The 11,889-nt window shown below is 42.2% G+C and overlaps 1 protein-coding gene across 5 annotated transcripts in view; it reads right to left on the reverse strand.

The window, feature by feature from the left end:
- The window catches only part of EDN3 (endothelin 3), a 31,936-nt gene extending 20,881 nt beyond the window's left edge, over positions 1-11,055 (reverse strand). For 2 of the 5 annotated variants that reach the window (XM_080558176.1, XM_080558177.1), the window contains exons 1-2: positions 10,598-11,054; positions 10,021-10,261 (exon numbers count right to left, since the gene is read on the reverse strand). In XM_080558176.1, coding sequence (XP_080414302.1) covers positions 10,021-10,261; positions 10,598-10,649 — 293 coding nt within the window. In that variant the 5' untranslated portion in view covers positions 10,650-11,054. Of the gene's footprint in view, positions 1-10,020; positions 10,262-10,597 lie in introns of all 5 variants that reach the window. The other 3 variants (XM_080558178.1, XM_080558175.1, XM_080558174.1) reach the window with 3 other exon arrangements.
- Positions 11,056-11,889: the final 834 nt, after the last annotated feature.

An 11,889-nucleotide genomic window follows, 5' to 3' on the forward strand; every position in this document is an offset into this window, starting at 1 on the left:
CTCCAATATGCCTGTCTTTTTATTTCTAAGCCAAAAATTCTGAACCAAAACAGATAAACTTCAATAGCAACTCAGAATCTTTCCAGCAGTATTCAGAAAGAGCTAAAAAATATAGTCACTGTTTTCGTGCCTATCAGTTACTCTGATGCAACTCATAAATCACAACATTTAAGCAAATGTTCGTGTGTGCATGGTTATCATTCCAGCAGCTGAAAATGTTAGTATTTCAAGTTAGTTCATGCCTCTTTCCCAGTACTTCAGAAGTGAGATGCCAGAGAGATTCAGTTGAACAAGTATCAGAAGCATTTGCCTAGCAGCATGCTGAGATTGTTACATGTGATTAATAAATGGCTGCTTGTGCAGCAAATTTTATGGTGCTGCAGTGCTCAGGTTCAAAATGACAGACACAGAATTACAATTTCTACTTGCTAGGTGGGAATTTTTGTCAACATTTAATTGTCACCAAGCATTTGCTTTGCTTCCCATTTCAGGTGAGGCATCTCTCTTCTTTAGTCAGCTTTTAACCACTTTCTAAATTAAAGAAGGTGTGAGTTTAAAGAAATAGCTTCTTCTTCAGTATAAGCTATTTTGTTCTTTATTTCCCTCATTATAAGGCTGTATGTGGAAAAGAAGCTGCTAACCTAACCCTCCAGTGCCTGGAATTATTTCATGTAATAAAATTATGGGCAGTCAGTGCAACAGATCTGTTATCCAAAGATAATCCCATGTGTAACATAGAGCTGCACAAAGCTAATCAAAGCACAGCATGCTCTTGTCACTTGAAACGTGTTTTTGATTTCTGCAATGGAAGGAACAGGCAGCAATCTTTAGGCTGGCCAATGCTTCTCCTAGAATTTTAAAAGGCAAAAGTATAGCTATGCAAGTCAGATATTCAGATCCTTAAATAACCCAGAGCATTTCTGTATTTCTGTACTTGTATCTGCCAAATACAACATAAAAAGCTGACCTAAAAGTCAGCTGTCTCTTGAAGCAAGTTTTTGTCAGTAAATTAACAGAGATAAGCATTTGTTTGTTGAAAAAGACAAGTACTGAGTAATAGTGAAACAGCCATTCTAAATCAGTGATACCAGTGCAAATTTCCCACAGAAAAAACTGCCCATTGAGTAACTCTTGCCTTTAAGTCTAATTGGGAAGTGTACAATTTGCCCATGTCCAGCTGTCCCTCATTTATACTAGAGTGAATGTTCAGAATTCAGGCAGCCAAATCCAATTGGTCTATTTTAATTCTTATAACATGTGGCTGAGTTTCTCATGCTATGTTATAATTGACCTATGAGCTGCTATTATTTTCTACTTTCCCAGCCACTTAAACACAGCAGATACCTTCAGGGCACTTGAGAGTTTCAGCCAAAACAAAGGTATGAGGGGGTTGCAGCATTCATCTCAGATGCTGCGATTTCAATATTCAGCAATATATTTTCTGGCAGGTATCCAGGCCAGAAAGGCTCCCAGCAGTCTCCAGTGTTCTCAGACAATCTTAAAATGTACGAGTTCCCTGCAAGGACCACTGAGAACAAAGAATATGGAAAGGGAGCAAAAATTAATATCCTCCAAGCACACCAAAATGTCTCCAAAATGAAAGGCACTGGGGGAAATCACAGATATTTCTGTGTACAATTCCACGTAAAGCTACTGCAGTAATACTGTGTGAATCTGCAGATGATGGTATCGCTGGCCGTTCTGAAAGTTCAATCCAACTGTCTGCAACAGGCATCATCAGGTTTTTTAAACTGTGAGTAGTTCACAATAGGAGTTCCTCCCATATTATCACTGCCTCCTCTTCATCATCATTTAAGAAGTAAAACACCATGGGAATGCTCTTCAGAGAAGTCCCTGACTTCTTGGTCTTCTGTCATTATAACCACATGCTCCGTTCATAGAAATTGTACTCTTTCTGAGTAGCTTTTTGCAGTTAAAATTATTTTCAGATGAGAGAAACGAGTTTTTAAGCTCTATAGCCACACCTTTATTTCCCACATCCTCCATTTAGTTGTAGTCAGTGCTCCTCTTTATCTAAACAGGCAGCTGTTATCCATAAAAGACGTAGTTCCAAGATCTTGCTGGATTTGGTTTTACCTTCACTCTTGTTTTTTGTTTGTTTATATGTTTTTTCAATCCTATTCTTTAATTAATACTTGTTAATTTGTGAGGACTCCAAATTAGTTCATTAGTTATAGCTAACTTAGGCAATAAGCCAGACATTGCACATACCTACTTCACCATCCCATCTCACTCATCAGATGGGTTCTTTGATATACCTCCCAGTGAGATTTCACACTACCCAAGTACTGTGAGAGAATCTGAAGGCTGCAATAAGGCAGATTATTGCTGGGCATCTTCCATAGCGCACCATCCCAGGAGGATCACAGCAGTGACACAGGCTTGAGCAAAACTCTGCATAGCAAAATCAAAATATGTGGGTTTTTTTTTTCTTAGTGTTTATTTTATCAATAAAACCCTTATCTTATAACTGTCAAAAGGATGCTACATGTTTTCTGTATCAAATACGATCAGAAAAAAAGTCTGCGTTGAGTAAAACCTGGGGTATATTTCTTGAGGCTAGTGAAATCAACGAACCATGGGGGCGTATTTTTTTCTTTTTCATTTCATTCTCCAAACACCCGGAGAGGCTAACCTGCTGAACCAAGCTATTGCTTCACAAAAATACCTCTCTCTAAACAGCACTGCCCGTATCCTTCAGTATCTCATACCTGTTCTAATCTGCTCCCAGTTTTGTGGCAAGTGATATGATTAAAAATATGTATCTGGTGCAATATTTTCTGTCTGTGGGGCCCAAGCTCCCATTATTCCTTTTTCTTCCTCTGCCTGGCAGGAAATCTTATTAACAAGGGGGCTGTTTCTAAAGGAAACAGACTGAGGGAAATCCCAAAGGGCAAGAACAGCTGGAAAATAAGAAGGAAAGGAATCAGATAAAATTAGGTGGCAAATGGTAGCTTTCTTAAAGCAAAATTCAGAGTACCCATTGTTAGTTTCTGAAGCCACCATACCAGTGCACACACAGAACACACTCTCCGGTGCGTGTTCCTGCAGTGTGTACAGTTCAAAACCCACTGCTGGTTTAAAAACAAATAAAACAAACCTGGGGGAAAATGAACAAAGGTTAAACTTTAAGACTGATGAAAGTGCCTGTGGTTTGACGGCCATGGAGACTGTTTACTCTTTGTTTAGTCTTAGAATTAGGCCAACATGAGCAGCTGTAGTGAAATTTCAAGGCATTAGCTGTTAGCGTGTCTCATCCCTGACCCTGTTTTCTTCAGGGCCAGCTCCAGCAGTGACACGGGAGCCTAGGCTGCAGAGCCGAGAGATTTCAGGTCTTTCTGTGGATACTGCTGTTAAGCTATCAATACTGTCAGCACTGTAAATAAGGTTTTCAGGAAGACAGGATATAGTCTACATTTAGACTGCGGAGGGCATGCAAGCTGTGCATGTGTCAGACAAAGATTTAAGGTACCCAGGGATCAGGCGGAACAATGCAGGATGAGGAAACCTGAAAAGAATGAGACGGTCTAGGAGCAGTCGGGAGAAATGAGCAGCACACCAAGCAGGAGAGAGGGGGAATTTGAGGCAGTTACTGGAATGGGAATTTCCTTTCAATATGAAACTGTCAAAAGAAGGCATTCACTAAAAAACAAAGCCACACCTTTTTTTTTTAAAAAACCTGGAATGTTAAAGGTATTGTAAAATGGAAACACTGGATCTGTTCATTCAAGAGTATACTGACCTGTTTTTTAAAACAGAATAGGCACACAAAAAGCAAGCTATTTTATATCTCAGCCTAGAAGAATCTTATTTTAAGTAAAAGATCGTGTAGTTATATGCCATTATTGAACTATTCTGAAGATATTTTTTCTTAAGTTTGATACTTATCTCACTGATTTCAGGATTCTAATTGTGAAAACTAGTTGCACTGCTCCCACTAGTAAAATGCATGCATTTTGATAACGACAAATGACAAGCAAACTGTCTTGTCTACCTGGGAATATGCATAAAAGCTAGGACTATGCATATAGGCAATCAACCAAGATGTGAAGTCAGTGTGCAAAGCTGGAACTGTACAAGAATTTTTTTCTGAAACCCTTGGGGTTTTATTTGTAATAATGGCAAAGAATGAATACATCAAAAGGCTTGTCTACCCATGAATCCATGCAATTAAACTGTATTAAACCAAGGTGTGAAGTCAGTACATGATTTAAATATGCAGGAATAACCATGTTTGTATAAAAGGTTTAATAATCACACCGGTTTGTCTATGGTAAAATAAAACCATAACAGTAGAAGCCTATTACTATGTTCAGTAAACCTATTTGAAATAGTCCACTTTTGATGTGAAGACTTGTGTAGCATTTTAATATCAAAAATCCTCCTTTAGGGTAGGAGAAGTTTACAATCTCATTTAATTTTTCACAAATATTTGTAACTTAAAAAAAAATAATAGTATTACTCGTTTTGTTAATATTCCTCATTTACATCAATTCCTTTTATCTTCTTTATGCCTGATTTATTTATTTTTTACCAGTATGACCATAGATTCCATAGTTTTAGTTACTTTAATTGTTACTAGCTTGTTAAAATTTTTCTTTTTATCTTTCATTATTCAGGCTACCTTAAGACCTGAGATGTACATGCATAGTCTAATCTTGATAGCCTGCAACAGGGCAGGGCAAGCTTCATCCAGAAAGATAAAATCAATTCAACGTAAGATTCATCATTTCATCACTTCTTTTGGCACTTAGTTCTGATGGTTAACAATGCGCACTGTTAAACAGAGAGATCAACTTCTTTATTTGAATGTGCCTAGCTTGCAGCCACTGTTTTATCATCATGCCTTTGGCTAGCACGTATTTTTAGTCTCATCTATTAAGATCATAAGCACATGCTTAATTGTTTTGGTGAGTGAGAAATCTTTAACTGTGTTCTTTTATTTCTAGTAATGTACAGGACAGTGTCTACATTTAACTAATGATGGAGATAGTTCTCAAAAAAATAGGGAAAATGTAAGACTTTATTATAACACTTAATAACCATAAGGATGAAAAGCACTTTAAATAATATTATGCAGGCTTCCTTTCAACGAAATTCAATTACTGATGAGATGCAGCTAACAAAAAGATGTTATGAAGAAAATGGAAAAGTGAGTCAGCAGGGCATCCTGTTAGAGGAGTATCCAATTGATTGTCCTGGAGTCTTCTTGTTTCCATTCCAGGATGGCCTTATGATAGTGACCTAAGCCAGCAGCGAGCAAAGATCATTAGCTTATGGCTGTTAGACAGCTGATCGTAAGTGGAATCAGCCACTGTTGCCTCTAGCTTCTGAAAAGTCCTGAATCCACAACAAACACATTTGTCAGTACTTTTGGAAAAGAAAGGAAAAGAAAGGCCTTTCTCACCTTTACAGGTGGTCATATTAGATCAGAAAAACATATTTCTACAGGTGAACCATCTACAGTTGTTGACCTAGTGCTGCTCATATGCTGAATTTTGATGTCCATTCAGGAATAATGACAAAACATCGCATCCTTATAGCATCCCAATGTTAACACATACTCGTGAAACACTCACCATAGCCTCTACCACTATATCCCACAGAGCAAAGCAACAGACTACAAGTTAGTGCATGCCCTTGTCCTTCCCCAGAGGAAACAGATACAACATGTGTAACCACAGAGGAAACAGAATATGTCAGAGGATCAGAGCTGCAAACACAAAGATAATAGAACAAATTCTCCCTTTCGCTTTGTCTATCCAATCGTACTGATTCAGAAATTGATGTAATTGGCAGACGGAACTGTTAGATCATCACCTAAACTGCCCTTTATAACGTGGTCATAGAATTTCATTCAGTTACCCATCTTTTGAGTTTAATAATTAATACTGAAATAAGACGTCACCTAGAGAAAAAACTTTTGCGTTGATTTAGACACTTCAATAAATTAATTTTGTTGCTTAATCTGAGTGAGGAAGTGCTTTTACGATTATGTATCTACACTGATTCCCCTTTGAAAGTCTCTGTATTATTGCCACATATTCTTTTATTTCAGAATTAAAGACCACTTTGGTATCTGATACTGTGTCACAGTTATAGTATTACTTTCCTATAGTTTTCATCTTTTAATCTTTTACTAATCATTCTGAGCATCTGCAGTAGTTAATGCAGCAACAGTAATGTCATTAACTGAAGCGCATTTTGCCATTGGATGCACAAGCTCAGTTCATATTGAAATATAGGACTCCTGTAAAGAGGTACAGATCTAAAAGGTCTTCCCCACGTTTTTTTCTTTAACATACAGAATTGAGCATTAAGCTGTAGCTGTATTACATCAGTGGGTACTGTTTAAAAGACAAGCCATTCTTTCACCCTCAAAATGCGTCTGTATCTATAGATCAAGATACAGATCAAGATATGCATAATTAATAACTTGACAAAAAAATGCATTGCAAACTAATTCTGAGTAACCAGTTTTATCACTGAGAAAAATTTACCAGCTTTTAATTGTCTTTGTTATGAAACTGTTGTCTGCATCACGTAATTGCATTATTCTGTTCTATCTCACCTGACTTCCATTAGGACTATGTCTTTCCCACTTAGGGCTCTCCATGCTCCCAGCATAAGGGACTCACACTAGGTGAAAATAACACTGGTAGGCTCAGTGATCTGGACTAACCCCAGTGGTTCATAGATAAGTATAAAGTAATACTCAAATGTGTACACATCATATCTCATTTAATTGGAAATAGCTGCAAAGTCAGAGGTTGGATACTCTGCAATTGTGTGCTCTTCCAGAATTGTCACCCTGCTGATCCAAGTGGTTTCTCAGCAAGGATAGAAATAGGCCCTGTATTGACAAGGCCACTGCCTCCAACACTGTTGTCATTGAAACTTTAACCACTTCTCCAGGGAAGGAAAAGGGGAGATCATGACCAATATTTGCTTTGAATATATTACAACAATGCTTAAGAGCATCTTCTGTTGGAAAGAGTAGAGGGAAGAAACCAGAGGAGGAAGTGAAGTTTGTCTGTGAAGTATGGAGAAAAGAGTAACCTGGTAACAGAAAATAACGAGGAATTTGTGACAGGAATAGAAAAGGATAAAGTGAAGGATACAAATCAAGAGAAAATAGAAAGAAAAAATAGTAAAAAATCAATTGTAGTGCTTGGTGTAGGAAGTAAAACTGAAAAAGAAATGAGAAGCAAATAAGCAGGAAAAAGATCGGAGTCAACAGATGTCAGGGTCGAGCACTGGAACAGGCTCGCAGGAAAGTGGTCACAGCAGCGAGCCTGCTGGAGTTCAAGAAGCATTTGGACAATGCTCTCAGACATATGGTTTCATTTTTAGGTAGTCCTGTGTGGAGCCAAGGGTTGGACTTGATCCTTGTCTCTTCCAACTCAAGATGTTCTGTTCTATTTAAGAAACACGCTCCAAAAGTTTACTAACTTGCTCATGATTTAATAATAGTATCGTAAGCAAGAGAGACCCATCTGGATGAAGATACAAGTACAACTTTGTGAGTATAGGTACCAGCAATAGATACAAAACACCATTAAACTTGTTTGGGTTGATGGTTGGACTTGATGATCTTGGAGGTCTTTTCCAACATTAAACGATTCTACAATTCTCTGAAAACCTCTCTATTTTTCAACATAATCTTTCTGGCTTTCTGTTGGGTGTATTGTCCTCAAAGTTATGTTTGAACAATACTTTTTACTAATCAATATAAAAACTTTCAACAACACGTATACAGCAACATGAAAGCCCTATCTATAAACAGCCATGCAGTCTGTACAGATCCAAGGGTTACATCCATTTAGAAGAAGTTGTATGACTTCCTTGGGATATTAAAGTGCACAGGCAGGACTGATTCCTCTCACTCACATCCAGAAATATTTTGTCTTACTGAGACACTGTTCCAGGTAGAACACCAGGCCAGAATTAGCACCTTTTCATTCATACATGTGACATGAAATCCTAATCCTATTCCTGTTGCACTGAACATGGTCAAAAATGTGGAATATCTCCATACATACTTAATTCAGTGACTACCTCTGCCCTTGTATTTAGAAGCATTCTTCTGCAATCCTAGAATCTTTGAAAATCAAGGCTGTGCTCTTTCAGCTTAGAGGGAGATTTGTACATCTACCTAACGTGTAAACAGAGCCTTTCCTTTCATTGCTCAGAGCAGGCAAGGCTCAGGAACCAGCTAACGGAGCAAGGCAGCCCTGTATAGAATTTATCATTCTATGTGAATACTTAATCCTCAAATCTATACATTCTGTAGCTTGCATAGAAATGTCCGGTCAAATGGCATAAAAATCAACTATGATAGAAACCAAACTTTTAGACAAGTTGAGTGATCACAGGCAAGACCTGTGCACTGGACAGTGGCAGTAGAGTTTGTGTACCTCAGAGATTTGCTGTTGTTTTGTGTACAATCGACTTTAGTTAAGAAAGTTGAGAATCATAGCCCCAGCTATTTGAATTATGAATACTTCATTTATAATGCTATATGTATAATGGAAATCTTATATATATTTCTCCATTCTCTACTTTTTAGAAGAAAATCTGCACATCAGTGGATTACCACACACATGTTACAGGACTGCATCCAAAATATTTTTCCTAATGGAATGAAAATGAAAACAACAACAAAGAAGTGAAGAAAAAACATTTTAATGACTTCTGTTGATACATTGTACTTTCAGGCTGGTAGAATTTCAAAAAAACTTGTCATCAGGCATGGCCTCTAGCTGGGATACACATGCGAATTTACAAATTAAGTGCTATAAACCCTGTTTAATTTAACCTTTTCTACTGCTACTCTCTATCTTTTTCTATTCCATTTGTTATTTTAATCTGATGAAAAGGTTTGCAATTGATTCAAATTGATTCATGGCTAAGAGAAACGTTCGCAAACCGGCATACTTGGTGGTGCCATGTGGAAGCTCACAGTTGTACCGTCCCAAGGTCTCTAACTGTTCAAGTTCATCGAATGGAGTCTGGTTTTAGACTCATCCAATCTCCCGATTATTTTTTAATGAACTGATTGCTGTGGTTCCTACAGGACTGATACCTTTTAGCCTATGAAAATCTTTACAAATCCTTAAGAATTGTTTAGTCACTCTAAGAGACAGGATATATACAATGGGCTAGGAGGAGGACTGTAACCTGTAGGATGTAGGCAAAGTGTCACTCTTCCTGGATGAGTTCTTTTAATTAGATATTGTTTGTAATGGATCCTGCTTTTCTGCATATGTGCTTCACCCCCTCTGACCTGCATGAAACTCACAATTTCCACTTCATGGCAAATATTATGATTTCAAGAAGTGTTTTTATTATGTGTTAAAAGAAAAGCTTGTGTTTACCATTCCCATAGAGCGTAGTTGTAAAAGACACTCTTCTGTAACATCCTAACGCTGGTATATTGAGGTTTTAAAAAAAATATTATTTTAATGTCAAAGCACTCTCCCACATGAATTTTTATCAAAGCCAGTACAATTACACATACACTATTCATCCCTTCCTAAAGAGCGGTTTATTAGAAACAGGTTTCTCCTACAAAATAACTCCATTTCCCCCCCATGACTAATTGCACTCGGGCTGCACACGCAGTCCACCCCGGGCTGCCTCCACCGGGACACTGCCTGCAGCCCGCTCCTCGGCCTTCCTCCTCCTCCTCCTCCTCCTCCTCCTCTTCCCCCCCCAGACGAGGCCGGGCAGGTGGCGGGGTGCTGCAGTTCGGCCGCCCCTCGCCCCCCGACCCCGGCCCCGCCTTCCCGTGGAGCTGCCCTGAGGGTGGCCGTGGGCGGGCGGGTCCCGCAGCCCCCCCTTGCCTGCCCGAAGCCCCTCGGAGCCCCCCGCAGCCCCTCACCTCACCTCCCGCAGCCCCCTCTCCTCACCTCCCGGCGACCCGCGCGGGACGGCCCCTCGCAGCCCGGCCCGCCATTTCGCGTCCCTCCTCCCCTCCATCCCTCGCCCCTCACTCACTCGGGGGTGTTGATCCAGATGATGTCGAGGTGGCAGTAGTAGACGCACTCCTTGTCCTTGTAGGTGTAGCAAGTGCAGCGCCGGGCTCGCCGCCGCAGCGTCCCGCCGTCAGCCCTGGCCCGGCCGCCGCCGCCCGGCGCCGCCGCCGCCGCCTCGCCGCCCTCCCGCTCCTCCCGGCCCAGCGCCGCCGAGCGCGGCTCGCCGCCGGCCGGCACGGAGCGAGGCCGGGGCAGCGAGGACCCTGCAAAAAGGGAAGGGGAAAGAGCAGCGCTCTGAGACCCCCCTGCGGCGCCCCGCGCCCCCCTCCCCCCCCCCCGGCTTGCAGCCCCCTTGGGGATGGGAGCCCGAGAAGTTTCGGGCGGCCAGAGGCACCGTTATGTCTGCGCGGGATGCCAGCACCGGGGCTTGGGGGCGGCCCGGGAGAGGTTTTGGGGGGTTTAACCCACTGACGGCCAGTGATGCCTAGGAGCTACCCGCGGTGTTGCTTACAGCCTTTGGGGAAAAGAAGGGCAAAAGCAGCAGCCCTTCTTTGTGTGCGTGAGTGGAAACGGCAAAGAAAGAAAGAAAGTCCGGTTACCTGCAGTCGATGTAATTGTAAGTCCAAAGAGGAACAGTAACCCCAGCTCCATTAACCCCAAATTGCACGCTTGTTAACTGCAGGCAAAGGTGAAGCGCAGGGGCCGCTCCGGGAGGAGTCGCTGGGGGCCGGAGGCAGCCGCCGCTCCCCGCAGCCGGCTCCCCACGGGGCTGCGAGCGGCGCTGCTCCCTCGCGGCTCCTTTCCTCCAGCGCCCGCTGAGTCCCGACGGGGAGAGAGCGGCGTCAGGAGCAGGGAAGATCCATCACTTGGCGTTTCTCACACACACCTCCCACCCCACCCCCAAATGCGAGCAGAAACCGGAGCTGCTGTTTCCCAGCTGCAGCCGCCTCCCCGCAGCGGGCAGCCTCCTTCCCTGCCTCCCTCCTTCCCTCCCTCCCTGCCTGCCTCCCCCGGGGCGGGCGCTCCCCGCCCCCGGCCCGGTGCAGGTGAGGGGCCGGCAGCGCGCAGCATCCTCCCGCCGCCCCCCTTTGTTCTGCCGCCCGCGCTCCATCGCCCTCGGACGGTGCCCGCTCCTCTCGTCCTCTGCGCTCCCCTGGGGACGGAGGGTGGCCCCTGTGATAGAAACAAGAGGTTGAGGCTCGGACCTGGGCTACGGGTTTAGGAAGCGGTGTTTGGGGCTTTTCCTCCGGGACTTTATCACTGATTTCCCGGGTGAAAATTAAGTCATCGGTTCGCTGCTACTTTTCGTTTTCCCCTTAATTGAGAGCACCTCTTTGCCGGACAAACCTACCGAACGTAAAGAGCTTAAAGTAAACTTAAAGTAAAAGGGGGTTCGTACGGCATGCAAAGCAGGCACTTGTGCTTAGAACATTACTGCGTGTGGCCCCGTTTGTTATCATAACATAAGCCACTAAGTGATAATAGGCAAGGGTTTAAGGGTTAAGGTAGTCTGCTATATCTTTTCTTACGGTAGTTAGTGTATTATAAGCTGTTATAGGGAACATATGTTGCAGATAGCATATAAAGAAAGGTTAGTAAATTTAATTGTGGATATTTTAAATCAAAACAGGATGTTTCGTTTAAGTGTGTTTCAGTACTACCAGAAAGAGTTGCAATCAAAATTATTTGTATGTATCATGCCAATTCAGTCTATTCCCTAAAATCTGTTTCACGAGTAGAAAACAAGTTGCAGGATCCCTCAGGTTATTTATCTGAAGGCGTAAGGCTGCTCTCCACCGTGTCGCATTCTTTCTCCGGCCCTGCCCCCAGCTCCAGCTTCAGCTGTGGACTGTTGAGTAACAACACTTACAAAAACCCCATCGAGATGTCA

The sequence above is a fragment of the Anser brachyrhynchus genome (assembly GCF_964034855.1).
Source record: "Anser brachyrhynchus genome assembly, chromosome: 16".
NCBI lineage: Eukaryota > Metazoa > Chordata > Aves > Anseriformes > Anatidae > Anser > Anser brachyrhynchus.